Here is a 22,341-nt window from a genome sequence, read left to right as displayed (position 1 = left end):
ATAATCACTTGCAGAATTGTGCGATAGCGATTTGTGGGGAAATTCGTCATAAAAAAAAAAAATAATGACAGCAACAATTCTGCAACTGAGCAAATTTCAGTGATTTTAATTTGATTACATTATTGAATAATTTTTATTATAATTATATTATTATTTGTTATAATTATTTATAATTATTTATTATATTATAATTTATAATTTTGTTTTTTAAAAAAATGTCATACCCGGGATGCCTATTAGAATCTTGTTTGGTCAGATTTAAGTGAGTTATTTCTAAAAATTACAGACCTACAATATAAAACGCCAAATTTCCTTGCAAATAATGGTACCGCTTTCAGCATGTTTTTTCTGAAAGAATCATACCGCCAGGGAGGTTAAGGAGTCCGGCAACAAGCTCTATCTTCTAACATTCTAACCTCTATTAGTGTCTGCCTTGATATTGTTGTCCCTCCCAAGAGGGTATAGTGTTCCCATTCCATCTGTTGCATTCTCAGTAAAATAATTAAACAAAAAATCCAACACAGAGAGTGGAAACGCAATGTGCAATGACCAGACCATAGTGTAGATCCAAGTACTCAACTGTAAAAATCTCACCAATGACTCTCCAAAAGATAAAAATCAGCATACTATATAATTCACCAACATCTACTTAAAATTAAAATATCAGGTTTGTGTGTACTGACTCTTTAATTAGCTGTTTTGTTACATGAATGATATTAACATAGCAGTTGGTATAAACAGAAAGGAATATGGATTCATCTGAATGTAATTGTTACATATACCTATTTTCTTCCATGCTCTAAAGTGCCTGTAAAATCCTTATAAGCTCTTGACCTTGTTTTGCTATTTATGTACAAAATGATGAACCTAAAAGATCTGAGGTTAATTCTTCACTATTACATTGTTTTTGAATACATTGATTCTTCAATCAGTTGATGTCTTCTGACTCTGGCTTGTGAGGTTTTATTAAATCTGGGTACAAATGTTGCTTTGCACACAGAGACATACTTCCTAATATTACATTGGTGTTATGTTATCTTTGCAGAGTCATTCTTTAATACTTCCAATTTACATATTACATCTCTCCCTTCATAATGCATTTGTTAAGTATCCTGATTTCCTATAAGCTCTGGTAACATGTAGTTGGGTACAATAGATACAACTGTCCATTAATCTTGCTAGGGTTGTCCTCTCTTGTAGCACAGAAAATAGCTGAACCTCCATATAGTGACCTTGACTGGTGTCTGCTATGGAAATTGAAGCTTTCTCCTGTATAGCAACACCATGAGGAGGAGTGCATATTCAGTAAGTGATGCTTCCTCACAGGCATATTGCAGACAGTTATTATTAGATGTGTAATGCCCAAAATAATAATCTATAAAAAAGAGCAAGGGAAAGATCCTGGCCTTTGATATGCATCTATTTTTTTACCCCTAACATACTTTGATAAAACACTGAAAAATACACATGCAAAAAAAAAAATGGCGCCTCAATACACCCTGATTAGGAAAATTACCCAGGGTAGTCAAAATTAAATTTGGCTTAACATTAGATTGTCAATGGCTTTCTTACATGGCAAATAAGCAATTTGTACACTCAAAAGATAATCAAGGAATGCATAGTGATATCAGTGATGCCAGCTCCTTACAGTTTTCATCCTGAGCAATGCACTGCAATGGAATCCCAAAGAACGACGTGTAGCTGTCATTGTACCACACCAGCAGTTCTGTGCCACGGGGAATGTCAATACAAGCTCTGTAGAATATGCTGGATCTGGTAAGAGAACAGAAAATCAATCATTGTTGAACTATTTACTCCCGACAGTGTGATATAAACAAGAATAAGTTTAAATACAGATATCTTTTGATTGTCAAACTAGTTTGTAAGGAAAAGACAATAAAACATTGAATAATACAGACAGCAAATAAAGATTAGCAAAGATTTGCAAATACAGCAACTATTACAGCTCATTGTGATGTAAAAAGGTTCTGTTTCTGGAACATGCATTAACCACTTCAGCCCCGGAAAATGTTATCCCCTTTCTGACCAGAGCACTTTTTACAATTTGGCACTGCGTCGCTTTAACTGACAACTACTCAGTCTTGCAATGCTGTACCCAAACAAAATTTGTGTGGTATTTTTGTGCTATAAACAAAAAAAGAGCAATGATTTTTTAAAAAAAAAAAACAATACTTTTTACTTTTTGCTATAATAAGTATCCCCAATTTGTTTTTAAAAACACATTGTTCGCGCAAAAGTTATAGCGTCTACAAACTATGGGAAATATTTATGGCATTTTTATAAAAGAAAATTCTAGTAATGGCAGTGATCTGCAATTTTTAGCGGTACTGCAACATTACGACGGACAGATCAGACACTTTTCACACATTTTTGGCACCATTGACATTTATACAGCGATCAGTGCTATAAAATTGCACTGATTACTTTGTAAATGTCACTGGCAGGAAAGGGGTTAACACTAGCGGGTGATCAAGGGGTTAAATGTGTTCCCTCAGTCTGTGTTCAAAATGTATGGGGATAGGACTTACAAGGGGAGGAGACATATCTACTTAGTAGTAACAAACAATTTGTCTCCTCTGCCCTGACAGAACAGGGATTTGTGTGTATACACACACAAATCCCTGTGCTGCCGCTCGTGCATGCGATTGCATTTGGCCGGTGGCAAACGTGCCCGCCGGCCACGCGCATGGGGTACCCCACTGAGCAGCGGGCGTGTGCTCCCTCTGGCGGCCACTAAAGAGAAGGACGTACCCATACGAATTTTGCCCAGGAGAGCCATTCTGACGCAGTTTATCTGATTGAGACAGTCGGGAACCGGTTAAGATAAAAAACCTTCTGTTGCAGAGGAACCCTTTCCTCACCCCACTATAGTCCGATCTCGATTCAGTGTTGTGCACGAGGGCAGCATATCTCTTCCTGCTCTCTTTCTTTGACTATGTGTCATTGGTGCTGGAGGCAGCTGATATGTTTTTGGGCCTCTCTGCCTTCAGTCCTGACCTCTACTGGTCCCTTAGGCCTTTACTTTCTTTAAACAGGAATGTGTGTCCAAGAATTTGATTGAAAAATGATCTTTCCCTTTGCTACAAAGTTTTTAATCTGGGATTTCTTTATCTTTCCTGGATAAGTGGGAACAAGATCTCCATATATTTACAAAGGATGAGAGGTCCAAACCTCACCTAATCTCTTCAATCCTCTATAAATAACAAACAGCAGGAATCTGGTTACAAAATGATAAACCAGTAGTATAGAATCCATCATACCATCCATCCGATGTTCCCACTGACTTTGAAACAGTGTTGGAGATGTAGTGCATCACCTTGTGATCTTTTACAAACCTTCTGGTCATGCCCCAAACCCACACATTTCTAGAATCGGGTCCACCCGGTTAATCTTCAGATTACTCCAGGTTACTTTCCATTTTAGATCTGGCATTATCATTTATCTGCACCAATGCAGCTTGGGCCTGTATACCAGGCCTGTATACCAGACCTGTGGCTTTTATGTACTAAAGTTAATAATATTAAAACCATTGATGATCTCATTAATTCTTTTAGGGGCACAGACAAATGATTCTAAATGGCATTGTTTTACTGGTTTGACTTTCTTAACACTGATGACTTGTTTTTCTTATACCAAGCCATGTGTTTCCTGGTGCTCCCCTTTTTCATCTCTCTCTTCCACCTCTTCTTCTTTCTCCCTTTCCCTTTGTTCCCCTCCGCTCTCTTCCTACCCTCACATTCCCAATGTACCAGCCTAGGCTTCTGCTACGCCCTTCTATTTCTTTTCCTGACGTTTTCCCTTTTCCTGTGCACCCCCCTCTTTTCCTTATCTTCCCTACCTTCATCCAAGCCTGCTACAGCCATTCCTTTGGGCCCCATAGGGCATCTAGGGCCATGGGAGCATGCGATTCTTCTGTTTACAGTTTCGAGGAGTCCTGAATACTGTATGTATTTTGCAGTCATGTATTGGTAGTTTGTTTTACCTACTGTACCTTGTGCTGTTGGTCATCATGTGCAGTCATATCTGTGACACTGGTAATACTGTGCGCTGCAAGTGCACTCCAGAGCTTAGTAAGTTAGGTAAAGCTTTACTTTGCAAAGAATACTCAATCACATGCAAGATTTTTTTTTTCTTTGCTTTCACACGATTGAATGATGGAAATCAGCAGAGCTTCCCCTCATTTTAAAGTTTCCCTTCAGATCTAGTGCAACTGCCCTTGCAGTTCACAATATATCTGCCTGTAATAAATCAACCTCTCCTGCATTGTCTTATGGTTTTTGAATTACGTAGGCTTCTACCTTTTCTGATTGACTGCATTTTATTGTACACTGGTATTTATGTGCTTTAATTCCTTGAATAAATTATTTATAAAAAAATAAAATAAAAACAAGCTTTTTATATTTAATCCCCTTGAAACCTTTATTTTACCATAATCAACCATCAATAACTCATATCCCCCCTACACTTCGAAGGTAATATTTTTTCTTTATTTCTGTTATTCTAACCATTATTTCTATTTTTCATTACACTTTTTTAGTGTTGCATTAAAAAATTGAAAAAAGTCTTTATTATATTTCTAAAAAAAAAATTGCGATGTTTTTTACTAGAATCATCATTTTTGTGAAATTCTAAACAGGACATATATTTAAAAAAACATTTGCGATGCTTTGTACTAGAATCATACAAGTTATAGTTTTATACAAATATATAATACTGTGCATGTGAAGAATTTTTCAGTGTCAAAAAAGCAGCACCACAAATGTGGTATATTTTTATAAAATAACAAAAAAATTGTGTTGCACTAAAAGTGATCAATGTATTGAAAAATATTAAAATATAAATAAATAAAACAGTCCAAAAGAAAATCAGTCTCTCAAATGGATCACAGTGGTCAAAATATCAAACTCTGTGATTTGACTGTAGATAATGTGCATCCAATCCCTTAACCAAGTGAGTATGCCATCACCACAATAAGTTGGACTCTTACCGGAGAGCCTGGACTCTTTATTACGAAGGGTCAAACAGGCTTGATGTATAAGTCCTGGTAGAGATCCTCAACAGGGGATGTGTAAAGGAACCACAACAGGAACAGTTCCAGAGTATCTAGAGAACTTCACCCATACAGCTACCATATAGCCAGATCCAAATAAAACATAAAGTGCTAGATAGTGTAAAACATCTTCAGGGTTGCATTTTCTTTAAAATAACACTGATCAAATCGAAAAAAAAGTGTGTTTTTGATTTTATGCTTTTTGTCTTGCATACAAATGTAATATTTTTTTAAACACAATATCACCAAAAGAAAGCCTTGTTTGTCCTAAAATAATGATAAATGTATTACTATGTTATCTTTAGTAATGACGGTGTTACAGGAGAGATCTGGGGTCTAATAGACCCCAGCTCTCTCCATAAAGAGGGCCATATTGTCCATCCCTTGTGATAGCATAAAGTTGATGAAAAATGTAATAAGGGGATAGTGTAAAAAATGTAATAAAATAAAAAACAAAATACATAAAAAAAAGTAAAGGCCCCCGACTTCCCATGCTCACGCGCAAAGGTGAACATGCACATAGATCCCGCAGTAGTATGTAAACTGAAATTGTTTCACACCATGAACGTCAGAGTGAGTGCAGTAATTCTAGGGCCAGACCTCCTGTGTAGCTAGACTTTCTGTGTAGCTCTAAACGGGTAAACTCTAAAGCAGGGGTCTCAAACTGGCGGCCCTCCAGCTGTTGCGATGCCCATGAGGCAATGCAAGGCTGACAGTTACAAGCATGGCTCCCACAGTCAGAGGCATGATGGGACTTGAAGTTTCGCAAAACAGCCGGAGGGCCGCCAGTTTGAGACCCCTGCTCTAAAGGCTGTTATAGCGTTGCTTATGGATAATTTAATGTACAGTAGTTTTTCGCTGTACCATGGGTGTACACAATTTTGTATCAAGATATGTTTGGTATCTATTAACTCAGCATAATATCAACTTATTTATTTTTACCAAAAAGTGGGTATTATATTGTGTTTGGGTACACTAAAATTCATTAAAGTGTATATTTTTCAAAAACTTTGCATTCGAATAATGGCTGCACAAATATTGTGTGGCAAAAAATAAAATCCACCATTTTTTTCTCCAGGGCTCATGCTTAAAAAAATGTATGTTTGGGGGCTCTAAGTAATTTGCTCATTCTTACATGTATGTAAGAAATGCCATAATTGCCCTGGGGATAAAGTGGTTAAAATAAAATTGACCCAGCAATTATAGTTTCTGTTTAAATCTCAATGGAATCCTCCTAATTTATTACTGTAATGCAGGCTGCATTTACAGTGATTCTTATGCTTCTTTTTTACATTTCTTAATATCAATTAAAGCGGGGGTTCACCCCAAAAAAAAATGTTAACATTAGATTCAGCCGAGTTGTCAGAATGACAATCGGCAATTTTTTTTTATTTTATCCCCGCACATACCGTATTTTCACCGCCGCTTCCGGGTATGTCTTCTGCGGGACTGGGCGTTCCTAATTGATTGACAGGCTTCCGACCGTCGCATACAGCGCGTCACGAGTTGCCGAAAGAAGCCGGACTGCGTGTCCGCTCTATACGGCGCCTGCGAACCAACATTCGGCTTCTTTCGGCAACTCGTGACGCGCAGTATGCGACGGTCGGAAGCCTGTCAATCAATTAGGAACGCCCAGTCCCGCAGAAGACATACCAGGAGCGGCGGTGAAAATACGGTATGTACAGGGATAAAATTAAAAAAACAGCCGATTGTCATTCTGACATGCAGACATCTGACTCTTCTGTGGTCTGGCATGCCTTGCTGATCACTGCTCTAATCAACATCACTATTATGAAGAGCAATGTTCAGGGGGTCATGTCGGTGAGCTGGGCTGCTGCTTGTGTGTGAGAACAGCAGTCCGACTAACCTCATCTCAGCAGAATGCTGGGACCTAACTTAAAGACTTTACTGTTTGTGAACTTTGATGATCCACAGTGGCTCCAAAGTGGCTGACACTACATAGGTAGTTGAGGGTATGTTTTAAAGTTTATTCACTGCTTGTTAAGAATATGGAAATATTTTAATGTCCATGTCCTGGCCACAGTTTTACTTTAACGTGTAACCAAATCCCTTCTTTGAAAAATTGCAAGAAGCAATGTACACTACACAGTGCATACACAAAAGTTACATCATCTGTGGTCATCCAATGGTTGAAGAGAAGCGCCTAGGCAACTGAAAGAGAAGGTGAGGGAGATGGCGTTGGTGGCGTTGGAAGAAGCAGCGATCTGAGCCCTAAAGGAGGTTCCACTGGCAGGTACTGTAAGGTACTGTAAGTGAAACTAAGTGTACCATAAGGTGTACGTGTGCTAGTTGCACATATAGGCACACATTGATTTTCTTTGTGCTTTAAGTTTAAAATCATTTGTAATGTATACAACTTTAGTTTCCATCTACAGCTTCAACATTTTATATTTCAATATTCATATTGAAAAGATCTGGAACAAAGCAAATTCTAAAGGTCATCATCATATCAAGACACAGGTAAATAAGGTATGAACGGTAAGTCAAATCCAACATCAGAAGCAAAAGGCATACAACAGGTAAAAAATGGTCTCAGGTTAATGTCTAAAGGCAGCTTCAAAATTGTAAAGAATCTCTGTGTAAAATTCATTTTGATGTTATTTTCTTTTCTGGTACAGCTACAAGGCTTCTCAAAAAGTTGTTTTTTAATCCATCTTTTGAAAAAAACTACAGACTTGTATAGCAGAAAAATATAATATTTATCGGCAGAAAGTTTCCCAATTACAGCTAAAAATATTAGCTTGAAGTTTTTGCAGAGAAATAAAACTACTTTATATAACAACCCTTCCATAAAGAATTATCTGTAACAGGACAATTTGTCTGTAGTGTTACAGTGTGGACATATGGGAGTCCGATTCTACATTTTACATCCGTGTGAGATATGCAGTTGTCAACATATTTTGTCACCACAAACTGCCTCTTGGCAACGGGATCATAAAGATCAATAGAAAAGTGCAGATTCTCAATATTTTACTTGCAGCTGCAAAACTTTCATTTATCTTGTTATTCTCTCTATTTACAGCCATTTTTTTTCCTCGCGAGGGCTCTGCTGGCTAAGCAGAACTATCGCTTTCTATGAATTTCTGACAGAAACTCTCAGTTTGGACTGTTTTTGTTTTCCCTCCATAAACTTCCACCCGTTGACGGCCGCAATGAAAATTCTCTCACTGCAGATTAAAAAAAAAATCAATAGTAAGTTCTCAAAGCTGAGAAAAATCAAGTCGACTTTGTACTTCACCATTGCAAACATTTCATCTTTCACTTTGGCTCTTTCTAACATAAACAAAGCGGAGTAGCAAGCGAATGTACTAAAAACCAAATGACACAGTTTGCTGCTGAAAGAGCAGAACTGTTTTCAAGCAATGGGTGGTCCCAGAGGGTTGGGGTAGGTTAAAAAATAGTGTAAGCATTCACCATTTCTTCCAAGTAGATAATGCGTCCAAAACTCGCACAACTCTCTGCATGGTGAAGTACATCAAAGGGATTTTTCTCATTTCGGATAATATTTCCTTTGCTGACATGTATTTAGTATTGTGGTTGGATGACTCATAAAGATAGCTTCATGGCGTCCTAACGCTGTTGAAGTAGAACACATGCCAACGGACATTATTGTCAGCCTCAAAATAAAAACAAAACGTTCAACCGAGGGTCAATCAATCACACAGCTCTTTGAAGAAAATTCCATTTAGATATTAGACATCATAACACAGGGAATTCAAACCAGCTGACTTTTTGTGAAAAGGACAACTTTGGACATAGTAAAAATAGGCCGATGCCTAAAGTGTTCCCTACCCAGAGAGCTACGCTCATTGGTAACTGAAAAGAGTTTATTTAATTTTCATGGTTCATTGCATTGAAAGCTGAAACATCTGAAACTGTGCTATACAGAGTTGTTAACATCTCATCAGGATTTAAAAAGTGCTGTAAAAATGTCCGACCCATGTAAATGATTTCATTTTCGGCACTCATTTCCTAAGGATCATTTTGCTTTTTCAAAATGTCTTTCATTATATTTACTATAATATTGCCAACATATTAATGTTATTATATTGGTCCTTAGAGACATGCTTATAGTGTGTATATTAGATTGTTTTTCAATATGGCCTCCTCATCTTCGATCACCCAGATGTGTAAAAAGACGCTATATACTATGCATTTGCTTCTATCTTCCAACTCAGTTATGGTAGAATTATATATAGCTTATATATGTAATAGATTTTTTCTGATAGAAACATGTTTTCACTGGCACAGTTATTGCTTTTTGTGCCATATGGTTTGTAATTACGGAGGAGGTTCCAGTTTGCCGCTACCATGTATTAAAAGGGAATCATGCAGGTATGCACTGCATAGCCTTTTGACATTGACAACAAGCTTATGATGGCCAATACAGGGGGTTTTGATTAAATCAGACCCTTCACTGTTGTAAGTAAAGCTAACAATCTGAATAGAGAGATTATGGTCAGTTAGGGAACAGCACTTTAATTTTGATTGCTATCAACCCCATTGCTGCCTTTTTTTGTTGTTATTATTACTGGGGGCTTTTTTCTGTTTCATTTTGTTTTACTTAAGGTCAGCAGTCACTGTTAGGCCTGGATCACACCTATGCATTTTTAGTGCATTTTTCGTTTTGCAGAAACACACTACAGTCCATTGAACATGGTTTCCTATAGGTCATGTTCACATCTGTGTATTTTATGGTACAAAAGGGCCAGGGACTTTTTTCTGGTGTTTGGTTCAATAGGTTTCAATCGATCAAAAACGTGTATTGAAAAATGCAAAATGCACAATGCACCTGTAATATGCAAAATGCAACTTGCATAGGTGTTAATGAGGCCTTAACTACCGTTTTTTCTATATCAAACGATTTTTCTTTGCTGCAAGGCTTCAATTAAAAAAAATTGCTTTTGTTTTAATGGTTGGTATTTTGGGTTTTCATTAACAAAAAAAAAAAAAATTTGCTGCAGAGCTTCCTTTAAAAAAGCAGAGAATTTACATTGTATGAAAGTAAAAAAAACAGAGGCAAAAACAGTAATCACCTAAGCCAACTCACATTACACCACCTACAGTGGGGATCCAAAGTTTGGGCCCCCCAGGTAAAAATTTGTATTAATGTGCATAACGAAGCCAAGGTAAGATGGAAAAATCTCCAAAAGGCATCAAATTACAGATTAGACATTCTTATAATATGTCAAAAAAAGTTAGATTTTATTTCCATCATTTACACTTTTAAAATTACAGAAAACAAAAAAATGGCATCTGCAAAAGTTTGGGCACCCTGCAGAGTTAATATATTGTACTGCCCCCTTTGGCAAGTATCACAGCTTGTAAACGCTTTTTGTAGCCAGCCAAGAGTCTTTCAATTCTTGTTTGAGGTATCTTTGCCCATTCTTACTTACAAAAGTCTTCCAGTTCTTTGAGATTTCTGGGCTGTCTGTCACGCACTGCTCTTTTAAGGTCTATCCATAGATTTTCAATTATGTTGAGGTCAGGAGATTGTGAAGGCCATGGCAAAACCTTCAGTTTACGCCTCTTGATGTAATCCCCCCTGGATTTTGAGATTCATTATCTATTTGTAGAAGCCATCCTCTCTTTAACTTCAGCTTTTTCACAGATGGCATCAAGTTACCATCCAAAATTTGCTGAAATTTTATTGAATCCATTTTTCCTTCTACTCGTGAAATGTTCCCTGTGCCACTGGCTGCAATACAACCCTAAAGCATAATTGATCCACCCCCATGCTTAACAGTTGGATAAAAAAATTATGCTGCTGCTGCTAGAACTACTAAACATGTTTTTATTTTTTTAACTAAAATTAATTATACTGAGATACTACCTCTGTATTCTACATACAGAGGTAGTATCTCAGTATAATTAATTTTAGTTAAAAAAAAAATGTTTAGTAGCTAGCAGCAGCAGCATAATTTGTTATCAAACATTAATAGATCTGATTTCACCATCAAATAGAAATTGGATAGTGTTTGGCTGTGGCTGTTCCTGTTCCCCTTGATGCAAAACTGTCCTACGCCTGGCTGGCTTCTAGCAAGCTATAATTAGGAATTAAGACACCTCAGATGATACAGCAGTGTGGAATTGACCCACAGCAGGTCATTTTCAATAGGTTAAAACTGACCAGAAGGCAGGGGGTTTTACTACAAGAATTAAGAGATTGCAGAATACACAGAAATGTAAAATTGATCAGCAGCAAAACAATTTCGTTGAAGTACGCTATTTACTGTCGTTTTCCTGGACTGTTTTACCTGTTTAGGAGAGGCCAGTAAAGACTACTTATTTTTACAAGTGGCTTGCTGGTAACACTATACACAAATGTTTTGCCTTTCATTTCTAGTTTAAACTGAATGGGTTGGATCTGGTAAATGTTGACACTTTATTTAACACCAAGAAGTCACCTTATTAGTAAATAGTTTTCATCTTTCCTTAATATAATCTCAGCATAAATAAAGCTGTTCTGTGAAGCCCTCATAGGTTTGTTAGAGAACCTTAGTAAACAAACAGCATCATGAAGGCCAAGGAACACACCAGACAGGTCAGGGATAAAGTTGTGAAGAAGTTTAAAGCAGGGTTAGGTTATAGAAAAAAATATCCCAAGCTTTGAACATCTCTTGGAGCACTGTTCAATCCTTCATCTGAAAATGGAATGAGTATGGCACAACTGCAAATCTACTGAGACATGGCTGCCCACCCCTTCGTAAATCTGGCCTTTATGGAAGAGCGTCAAGAAGAATGCCATTGTTGAAATAAAACCATAAGAAGTCCCATTTGCAGTTTGCGAGAAGTCATGTGGGGGACACAGCAAACATGTACAAGAAGGTGTTCTGGTCAGATGAGACCAAATTCAAACTTTTTGACCTAAAAGCAAAACTCTATGGTGTCCTTTAATAAACTGTGAAGTTTTTTCTCTGTTCAGTTCTCGGCAGTTCTCAGAGGAAAATTATCTCCTCTGCAGCCGGTTTAATAAACTGAGAACCGAAGTTCTCAGAGGGAGAACAGAGGAGAAGTTTTTCCTCTGAAAAACGGCTGAGATCTGTGTAAAAGTGGGTGGGCTGCCTGTAATCTCGTGAGATATTGTGAGATTACAGTGCAGCCTAGTTCAAAAAGTGAAACTAAAGTTTAAAAGAACATGTAATTACATGTTTTCAGACATGTGATAACTATATATATATATCCTGTATATATACACATGTGTGTGTGTGTGTGTGTGTATATATATATATATATATATATATATATATACAGTACAGACCAAAAGTTTGGACACACCTTCTCATTCAAAGAGTTTTCTTTATTTTCATGACTATGAAAATTGTAGATTCACATTGAAGGCATCAAAACTATGAATTAACGCATGTAGAATTAAATTATACATAACAAAAAAGTGTGCAACAACTGAAAATCTATTTCATTTTCTAGGTTCTTCAAAGTAGTCACCTTTTGCAGCAGACACATCTCTAGAACTGTTAAGAGGAGACTGTGTGAATCAGGCCTTCATGGTAGAATATCTGCTAGGAAACCACTGCTAAAGAAAGGCAACAAGCAAAAGAGACTTGTTTGGGCTAAAGAACATAAGGAATGTACATTAGACCAGTGGAAATCTGTGCTTTGGTCTGACGAGTCCAAACTTGAGATCTTTGGTTCCAACCGCCGTGTCTTTGTGCGATGCAGAAAAGGTGAATGGATAGACTCTACATGCCTGGTTCCCACCGTCAAGCATGGAGGAGGAGGTGTGATGGTGTGGGGGTGCTTTGCTGGTGACACTGTTGGGGATTTATTCAAAATTGAAGGCATACTGAAACAGCATGGCTACCACAGCATCTTGCAGCGGCATGCTATTCCATCCGGTTTGCATTTAGTTGGACCATCATTTATTTTCCAACAGGAAAATGACCCCAAACGCACCTCCAGGCTGTGTAAGGGCTATTTGACCAAGAAGGAGAGTGATGGGGTGCTGGGCCAGGTGACTAATTCTTGAAGCTCATCAAGAGAATGCCAAGAGTGTGCCAAGCAGTAATCAAAGCAAAAGGTGGCTACTTTGAAGAACCTAGAATATGAAATATATTTTCAGTTGTTTCACACTTTTTTGTTATGTATAATTCCACATGTGTTAATTCGTAGTTTTGATGCCTTCAGTGTGAATCTGCAATTTTCATAGCCATGAAAATAAAGAAAACTCTTTGAATGAGAAGGTGTGTCCAAACTTTTGGTCTGTACTGTATATATACATACGCACACATATATACAGTATCTATATACACACACGTATGTGTGTGTGTGTAGATATATATATATATATATAAAAATATTTAATGTTGTTAATATTCATTGTTTACCCACTTGTGCTGATAGAGGTGGCATAAGAAGCTATTTTGCTGATGCAGGAAATAAAATGTCACCTGCATGACTATGAGGTGTGTAAATCAGAATAGTAATCAGAATAGAAATACAAATCTTGTGGATGATAAAACAGCACAGCCACAGTATATGAATTTAAACTATGCGTTTAGCTGGTTTGCTAGAAGGTCAATTGGATTTGCTTCTGCAAGAATATCATAATCAGAAGTGCAGATAGAAATTGATGAACTTTTCACCAGGCATTTGTTGTACCACTGCTGGCGTGGAATTAATAAATATTTTTGAGAGCCACAAACGTAGAAATCAATATGTGTTGTTCATGGTGGTCTGCACATTAGCCTTGTGTCTATCCCGGTATTCTGGAAGGTGGGTTTACTGTATAATGAATGCAATATTTTTTTATACTTACTATGAATGCTCCTCTCAGGCCTCGTACACACAACCGAGGAACTCGACGGGCGAAACACATCGTTTTGCTCGTCGAGTTCCTTGTTAGGCTGTCGAGGATCTCGGCGAGCCAAATTTCTCCATTGCCGGTGAGGAAAAAGAAGACATGCTCTCTTTTTGGCTCGACGAGATCCTCGACAGTTTCCTCGTCGAAAAGTGTACACTTTTACGGCCCAAAAAAAACCAGCAAGTTTCTTGCTGGTTTTTGCCGAGAAACTCGGTCGTGTGTACGAAGCTTCAGCACATATTACCAGTGTTGTTCTCAAATGTACCCCATGAAAAAGAAGAATCTCAGATTACATATGCACTCGAGAAGAACAAATCTTTCCTCCTCTCTAAGTAGAGAGTATATTATCTAGCTTTTTAGCCTCCAGGAGCAGTCAACAAGTACAGAGCTAGTGCTGGACTTTCTTATTAGGCAGCCTTGCATGCACTGTACACTCTGAAGCTTGAAAGAACCCTATACTGAATCCTCTTAACTTGTTCATACCGCACCCTGTACTTTTCAGTTCCTAAAGTCTCTACTCTTGTCTTGGTCTTGTCTCCACCTTTCGTGCGTTGGGCAAATAAACTTTGTAAAAATTACAATTCTTCCAAAACTTCTATATCTATTTTGTACTCTCCCTGTCCCAGTTCCTTCCTACACTCTCAAATCCTTCCAGAATCATAGTTACATAGTTACACAGTAGATGAGGTTGAAAAAAGACACAAGTCCATCCAGTCCAACCTATATGTGTGATTATAGGTCAGTATTACATTGTATATCCCTGTATATTACGGTTGTTCACGTGCTTATCTAATAGTTTTTTAAACTATCGATGCCCCCTCTGAAACCACTGCCTGTGGAAGGGAATTCCACATCCTTGCCGCTCTTACAGTAAAGAACCCTCTATGCAGTTTAAGGTTAAACCTCTGTTTTTCTAATTTTCGTGAGTGGCCACGTGTCTTATTAAACTCCCTTCCGCAAAAAAGTTTTATCGCTATTGTGGGGGTCACCAGTGTGGTATTTGTAAATTGAAATCATATCCCCTCTCAAGCATCGCTTCTTTAGAGAATAAGTTCAGTGCTCGCCACCTTTCCTCATAACTAATATTCTCCAGACCTGTTATTAGCTTTGTTGCCCTTCTTTGTACTTGCTCCATTTCCAGTACATCCTTCCTGAGGACTGGTGCCCAGAACTAGACAGCATACTCCAGGGGAGGCCGGACCAGAGTCTCGTAGAGTGGTAGTTTTATTGCTTTATCCCTGGAGTTAATGCCCTTTTTAATGCATGCCAATATTCTGTTTGCTTTGTAAATAATTTCTTTAAATTTGTTTGGACTGACAAAAAACACAAGTTTCAAAGCATACAGTATAATGATTATACGTAAGAAACAAAGAGACTTGGGTTTTCAAAATGTTACCAAATACTTTCCAGCTGCACAGATCACTCCATTGACCCCTCAATATACTGCACAATATGCCCCCAGGCCTGCATCTATAAGCCCCCTAATGATACATACACTCTGAACCTGGGACACCCTTAAGTACTCCAGCATTTTAATCTCGCTACACCAGCCCATTTTCCTACAATCCCCCAGTACATTTCATGGCTTCCTCACAAATATCAACAGTCGCTCTGTTGCAACTGGGCAGAAAACCGAGACAAGTATCAGGCCCAATCCAAACTTTTTCTTTATTTGCAAATTAAGTACTGGCTAACCACTATACTCTCCAATAAATACCTAACATCACAACTCTCAATATTTTAGCATATTTGTCACCATACACCCCTCTTTTCTAGACTTATTTCCATTATCTATTTACAATTGGACAATCTCATAAGCCCCAACAGTCACACCTACTTTACCAAGTGGAAACAGGACCTCAAAGACACCCAAGAGAGGGAGGACTGGACACAAATCTGGTCTTCATTAGCTTCATGCTCCATCAATATACTCACATTTGAATCAGCTTTTAAGACCGCCTTGAGGTGGTATATGGCCCCATTTTGTTTAGCACACCTCTACCCATCTTTCTCCAGAACATTCTGGACATGTCCCTTCACTGAAGACCATTTGCATGTCCTACTACACTTAAACTAATTCAAATTAGCAAGTATGTTTTACTAACGGCCAAACAAACTACTGCAAGAGCTTGGAAACAGCATTTTGTTTCCTTCACTGAGGTTTGGCATTCTTCATTTATAAAAAGCTTACCAGCATTCTCCTTGATACACAGGAAAAAATCTTAAAAATATGGACTCCGTGGATACAAAACATCCTCCCCTCGATGTCTGCAGCCATTTCACATTGCTGTAGGCCCCAGGGTCCTAGGGCTCTGGCTTTGGTGCCCTTGACATCCTCTCTTTTCCTCTTTTTTTTTACTTCCCTTTCTGCCCCCAAGCTTTTTTCTTCTACTTACTGGGCTCCCTCACCAGGGAGGTCCTATTAATATGTTTCTCTCTCCTCCTCTTGTAAAGTGGACTTGACCACTGCCTTACACATATGAGGGTCCTTTAACGTATCGCTGATGCTCAATTCACATTTCTCTGTACAACAATGACCTTTACTGCTATGCTTGTATGCAAATTGGAATTCATATTACTCTTAATTCCAGTTATTTCCTCCTTCCTTGACATTTGCTAGAGATCATCCTGGAATCTCTCTGATACATTGTATTTATACTTATAGGGGTTATGCTTTTTATTTTGGGAAAAAACGAAATAAAAATTAATTGAGTGTGCTCCTTATTAAATGTTCGTTTCAATAACATTTTTATTCAAATTATAAAAATTGTATAAAATAGCAGTAATATAAATAAAATAACAAACATTTTATTTTGCCAAAAATTTGAACATTTTCCTGTAAAATAGCATCAAAGCAGGTGAAATATAATATAACGTTTACAGTATGCAACTGTACCACATATAGGCAGTACTTATTCCTTCTTGTGTTTGGTGCAAACAAAGCACAGCTAACCCAACAGTTGTGAGTTAAATAGAAAATCTATAAGAATTTGCAGCAATTTTAGGATTAATGAGAGCAAAATCTTGTCCATTAAAAGACAAAAGTTACTTTCAAATCTCATAATGATTCTTCACCAGGTACAATGGGCTGCAGATTGTTGTGAAATAGTTATATATATATATATATATATATATATATATATATATATATATATACTAAGAATGGAGACCACAAAATCTGGTGCATCGCTGCGTAGAAAACAATCAGAATCCAGTTTTGTTTTGTCAAAGCTTAAATGAACAAGCTGAGATTAGAAGCTGAGTGGTTACCATGCACAGCTGCAACTCGCACTCTTCATTTTTAGTAAATCAATCCCAGTGTTTCCAATGTATGTAAAAGTATTTTAAGGAATTGGAAAACATTACCTGTATTGTACAACAGTCAGATTCTGCTCCCCACAGTGCCTTGCGCATCGGACGTACCTCATCCAGCTTGACTTACTAGGTTCTCCTCCATCAATGAAATGCTGTAGTGTCCCATCTTGGTCATATATCTACAGGGGAAAGGGGTTACAAGTTCAGTAGGAAGGAAAAGTCATCAATCGTACATTACTTTGTGGCTTGTGTCTCATATATCTTTGGTAGGGATTTATTATGCCTACATTTGTCACTAGTTTATGGAATCATGAGACCTACTTGACATGAAAGAGAGAAACATACTATGATGCACTATAAATTACCCTGTCTTATCAACCTGATCCTTTGCATTAAATATATTTACAGAAAATGCAAGACATCAGTAGGCTTCCTATACAATCATTTGGCTCACTGGCTGTGCAATAAAGTGTGAGACAAGACTCAGCGGAAAGCTACAAAGTGTATAGTGAATGTCACACTAGTGGTATATTGCTGACAAAATGAGTGTACCAAATAGCTGCAATAACATGTCATTATAAAATAACATGAACAATATGGGCTGCCCCTGCTGACTACCTTCTGAAAATTATACTTTGCGTGATGCTCATGCTAAGTCTTCTTTTCTTTCAACGTCCCCAACTCTAAACCAGTCTGCATATTAGACCACTGCCTATTACTTAACTTGTTGCTCTAGGGCAGTGACTAATGTAGTGCATTGAAACAAGTATGTCGGTGAATGAATGACTTCCTCTTGAGCAGCAGTCACTCACAATCCCATCAAAATTGTAGAAAATAAAAAGGTTAGCTTATATAAGGGGAAGGAATAAATTTCCTCCCCAAATATAGGGATTTTTACGTGAGATGTGTTGCTCTTAGTATCGAAGGTAGGCGCACAAAACACAAGGTTTTTAAATATCAAAAATAATTTAATTATATAAATATAAAGTTTCACATAATGTGAAACTTTATATTTATATAATTAAATTATTTTTGATATTTAAAAACCTTGTGTTTTGTGCGCCTACCTTCGATACTAAGAGCAACACATCTCACGTAAAAATCCCTATATTTGGGGAGGAAATTTATTCCTTCCCCTTATATAAGCTAACCTTTTTATTTTCTAATGTAGTGCATTGATACAAAGGATCATGACTATAAGAACACATTTCTTTCTTAAAGCAGAGGTCCACACAGAAAGTGAACCTCCACTTTTCGGACCCCCTCCGGTGTCACATTTGGCACCTTTCAGGGGGAGGGGTGCAGATACCTGTATAATACAGGTATTTGCACCCACTTCCAGGAATAGACTCCCACGAGAGTCATGCCCCTTCGTGTCACCCCCCGCTGTCTTCTGGGAAACACACTGGTTCCAAGGGACAGCAGGGACCAGTGAGGGCGCGGTAGGGAACCGGGCAGAGAAGCAGCAATGCTTCACTTCCTGATTCCCTCACACAGGATGGCAGCCAAGAGACGAGCGATTGCTCAGCCTCGGCTGCCGACATCGCGGGCCCACTGGACAGGTAAGTGTCTATTTATTAAAAGTCAGCAGCTGGAAGGTCAGCCAGAGAGGAATGACGTGGTGCACGTGAAGCACGCACGTCGGAGGGAGGAGCTGCCTGCGCGACGGATCCGACCTGGCGATGGCTGCGGGAGACGGAGGGATCTAGACCCGGCGGAGCTTCAGTGACGGTGGACGCGATGGGGAGAGGAAGTCCGCCGAGCGGTTAGTCCGTTCACCCCGCAGCCTACATCCGCCCTGGCCGCACTCCGTGAGTTCCTCGTTCTCCGGCCCCCCCCCCCACGCCCCCCGGCGGCAGGTGATTTAGAGAGCGGAGGAATAGCAGGGAGGCTTCCATCCGTGGCGTGCCTGCTGGCCGCCCGCCCCCCCCCCCCTCCTTGCATGTACTGACCCCAGGACATCTCGGCATCAGGCTGAAAGAAAAAGATATGTCCAATAAGAAAACTCGGCAAAGAGGTAATATTAACCCTTTTTCTCTTTGTTACAAGATGGTATTGTAGCAATGTGTTGACCTGGGATCTGGCTCTAACAGTGAAGACAGGGTAAGGAAGCGGAGCATTACCTCTTTATATGCAATACTTTATGCGTTATAAGTGGACATGTAAAAGTTTTATTTCTCTCTACTCCTCACATTGACCAAACTTGGACAAGCATTTATGGTCTACATGAGCTCACACTTGTATGAGGTGGATACTTATACTTATACCGCCTGTTGGGGATTGGTGGAAAAGCATTAGATACCCCCGTGCCACTGTACTTACCTTTGTTAATTATAAGAGAAATCATTGAGGGGGTTTTTTGCCCTGGAGTATAGGTGGCAAACATTAGACGCCTACTTACAATACGCCTAATCTATCCAGACCGGCTACTGGTTGAAAATAAATAATAATCAAATAAAAAGGGGGAAAAGTGTAACTGTGTCATAACAGGAGCTTAAGCTTACATGGAACATTACTTTGTGGACCATACACGCTGCTGAAAAAACCCCAGTGGCACAGGGAGAAAAAGGAACCAGCCACATAAGAGATACTATACCTACTTCCGCAGGTCTTTGTTAAATTACTGGGGGACTGGACTGGAGCATTAGTGGCAATACCAGAGATGTCGCCACCTCACCAGGCCTAACCTAGATTTTCCTTGATTCTCTACTGGTCGACCAGAGGACAATATAGGGCATAGCGTGTAGTAGCCCTATTCTGTCTAAAGGTTTTGCGTACCCCAAGGGGAAAGGGCGGGGGAAAAAAAAAAAAATATATATATATATATGTGTATATTTATATATGTATATATAAAGAGGACGCGGAAATACAGTCCCCCCCCCGGTTTTTCGCCCCCTAAAGACTCTTAGGTTCCTTACAGGGGAAAAAATTCCAAAGACGGTCCCGAGTGTTTTTGGATGTGGACCCCCCTCTAAATTAGAGGGTACGAAATCCTCCTTTTACGCATACACCTTAACGTACTGGGCAGTTCACCGAAACCTTGAAAGACCCCTGGAAATACCGGGGGTCAGACATCTTTTTGGTTTTCGGAAGGAACCAACACCCCTCCTAGTTTTCTCAACCAGCCCCCCAGTGAGCTTTAAAAAAAAAAACTACAAAAAAAAAGGGGGGGGAGGTGGAGGTGGAGACCTGCCCATTTCTGCTCAAACTGGGGAAACGAATTAGAACGACAAAGAAATATAATATGAATAGGTCAACAAGGGGGGCTGCTCCGAAAATACCCAAAGAGACCTCTTCCACGAGTACGATCAGACACTATATGACCCCGGACGGGAGTTCTAAGAGCCCAGGGCTGATAAAAAAAGTGGAAAAAACTGGGACAAATAAGAAGAGTGTGGGGGGGACGGCAACCCTTATTACTGATATTTCAACAGAATCTGAGCATGTATCTAACCAAATGGATGACCCTAGCCTGGACTCTCATATCCCCACTACGGGGGAAATGGACGCAATGTTAAAGAGGGTGGAGAATGTAATAAGGGAGGAAATCAGCACATTAAGAACGGACCTATTTCACATATTAGAACGAGTAGAGGAAGCAGAGAAAAAGATAGAAAAGCAGGACCTCGACCTTACTGAATTAAAAAATCAACATTTGACTATGAAACAAAATCAGAGGCGGTTGCAATACCGATTAGAAGATCAAGAGAACCGTAATAGAAGGCAAAATTTAAGAATACGATCTGTTAAGGAGGAGAAGGGAGAAGACTTGAGAAAAATTCTTAATGATTTGTTCCTGCCCCTTCTCGACAATGGCGCGGAAGGTCCCCTCAAATTGGAACGAGTACACCGTGTGGGGAAGATCAGGGAGGGAGGAGGCAATTGGCACAGGGACATTATTGCTAGGTTCAGACATTTCGAACATAAAGAGGAGATCTGGCTAAAATTGAGAAGAAAGCCTCCCTTATCCTATGCCGGGATGGAGATCCAGATCTTCATGGATCTGGCATGGGAAACCCTGGCCAGAAGAAGACTCCAAAAACCCTTACTGGAACAGATGCGATTACATAATATAAATTATAAGTGGGGGTTCCCGGCCTGTCTGATAGGCCACAAAGAAGGGGTGTCAGCAAAATTAATATTTCCTGAAGACCTGGCAGGGTTCTGCCGCAGATTGGATATGCCAGTTGTGGACCTACCCGGATGGGTTGAATAGTTCGCGGAAGATTGCCTGGCCCTCGGGGTGGTCCGGAGTAACGCAATTGGGCATTGTGGGGGGATGAGGGGGGGAGGGGGAGGGGAGGACTAGGGAGGGGAAGGGGGAGGTTGGATCCGTTACCCCACCCATATAAGATCAAGTCCCCAATAATATCCTGGGGAAAAGGGGTGGGAGGGGCGCAGTGGCGCTTCACCTCATCCATAAGAACCGACGGGTAGGGGGTACCAAGGATCCCTACGGTTCAGAGGCGATGTATAGGCCTGGGCAAGGGGGTGGGAGGGGGAGGGGGAGGCGAGGTGGAGGGGGGGTGGGTTTGGAAGGGGAGAGGGAATCTCCTCCTTCAAAATAGGGAGGGAAAAGGGATTATGGCTCCCAAGGAATCTCTTGGAAAACTCAGTAGGAAATAACCTAGCTACGGAAAATGACAGAAGTAAAATTTTTATCCTATAATGTAAAGGGATTAAATTCAGCCGTTAAAAGACTCAAGGTTCTCGCAGAGATTGAACAACTTAGAGCGGATGTTGTATACATCCAGGAATCCCACTTAACCTTAGACGCAAATATCAAGCTTTACTCCCCTGCATACCCCACTTGGTTCTATGGGGATTCCATCTCAAAGCGCGCTAGGGGTGTGGCAATTGGGTTCACAAGGGGGTTTGGGTTTACCCTTGAGGCAAGGATGACAGACCCAGAAGGGAGATTTATATTTCTTAGGGTAAGGATCGATAATATCGTCTATACCTTGGCAAATATCTATGCCCCAAATGTACACCAAACCCAATATTTAGGAAAAATCCTGGGAAAACTGAATAATTTTGCGGAGGGATATATAATCCTGATGGGTGATTTAAACTTTGTCTTAGAGCCGAAAGAAGATAGTACGTTCCGTGGGAA

General features: G+C 39.4%; 1 protein-coding gene across 2 annotated transcripts in view; it reads right to left on the bottom strand.

Annotated features, from left to right (window-relative positions):
* The window catches only part of PRDM6 (PR/SET domain 6), a 184,243-nt gene that overhangs the window by 44,262 nt on the left and 117,640 nt on the right, over window positions 1–22,341 (bottom strand). For both annotated transcript variants that reach the window (XM_040344342.1, XM_040344333.1), the window contains exons 4-5: window positions 17,280–17,407; window positions 1,649–1,773 (exon numbers count right to left, since the gene is read on the bottom strand). In XM_040344342.1, coding sequence (XP_040200276.1) covers window positions 1,649–1,773; window positions 17,280–17,407 — 253 coding nt within the window. The remainder of the gene's footprint in view (window positions 1–1,648; window positions 1,774–17,279; window positions 17,408–22,341) is intronic.

This window comes from Rana temporaria, chromosome 1, assembly GCF_905171775.1.
Source record: "Rana temporaria chromosome 1, aRanTem1.1, whole genome shotgun sequence".
In the NCBI taxonomy this organism is placed as follows: Eukaryota; Metazoa; Chordata; class Amphibia; order Anura; family Ranidae; genus Rana; species Rana temporaria.
This window is presented reverse-complemented; position numbering and strand designations above follow the sequence as displayed.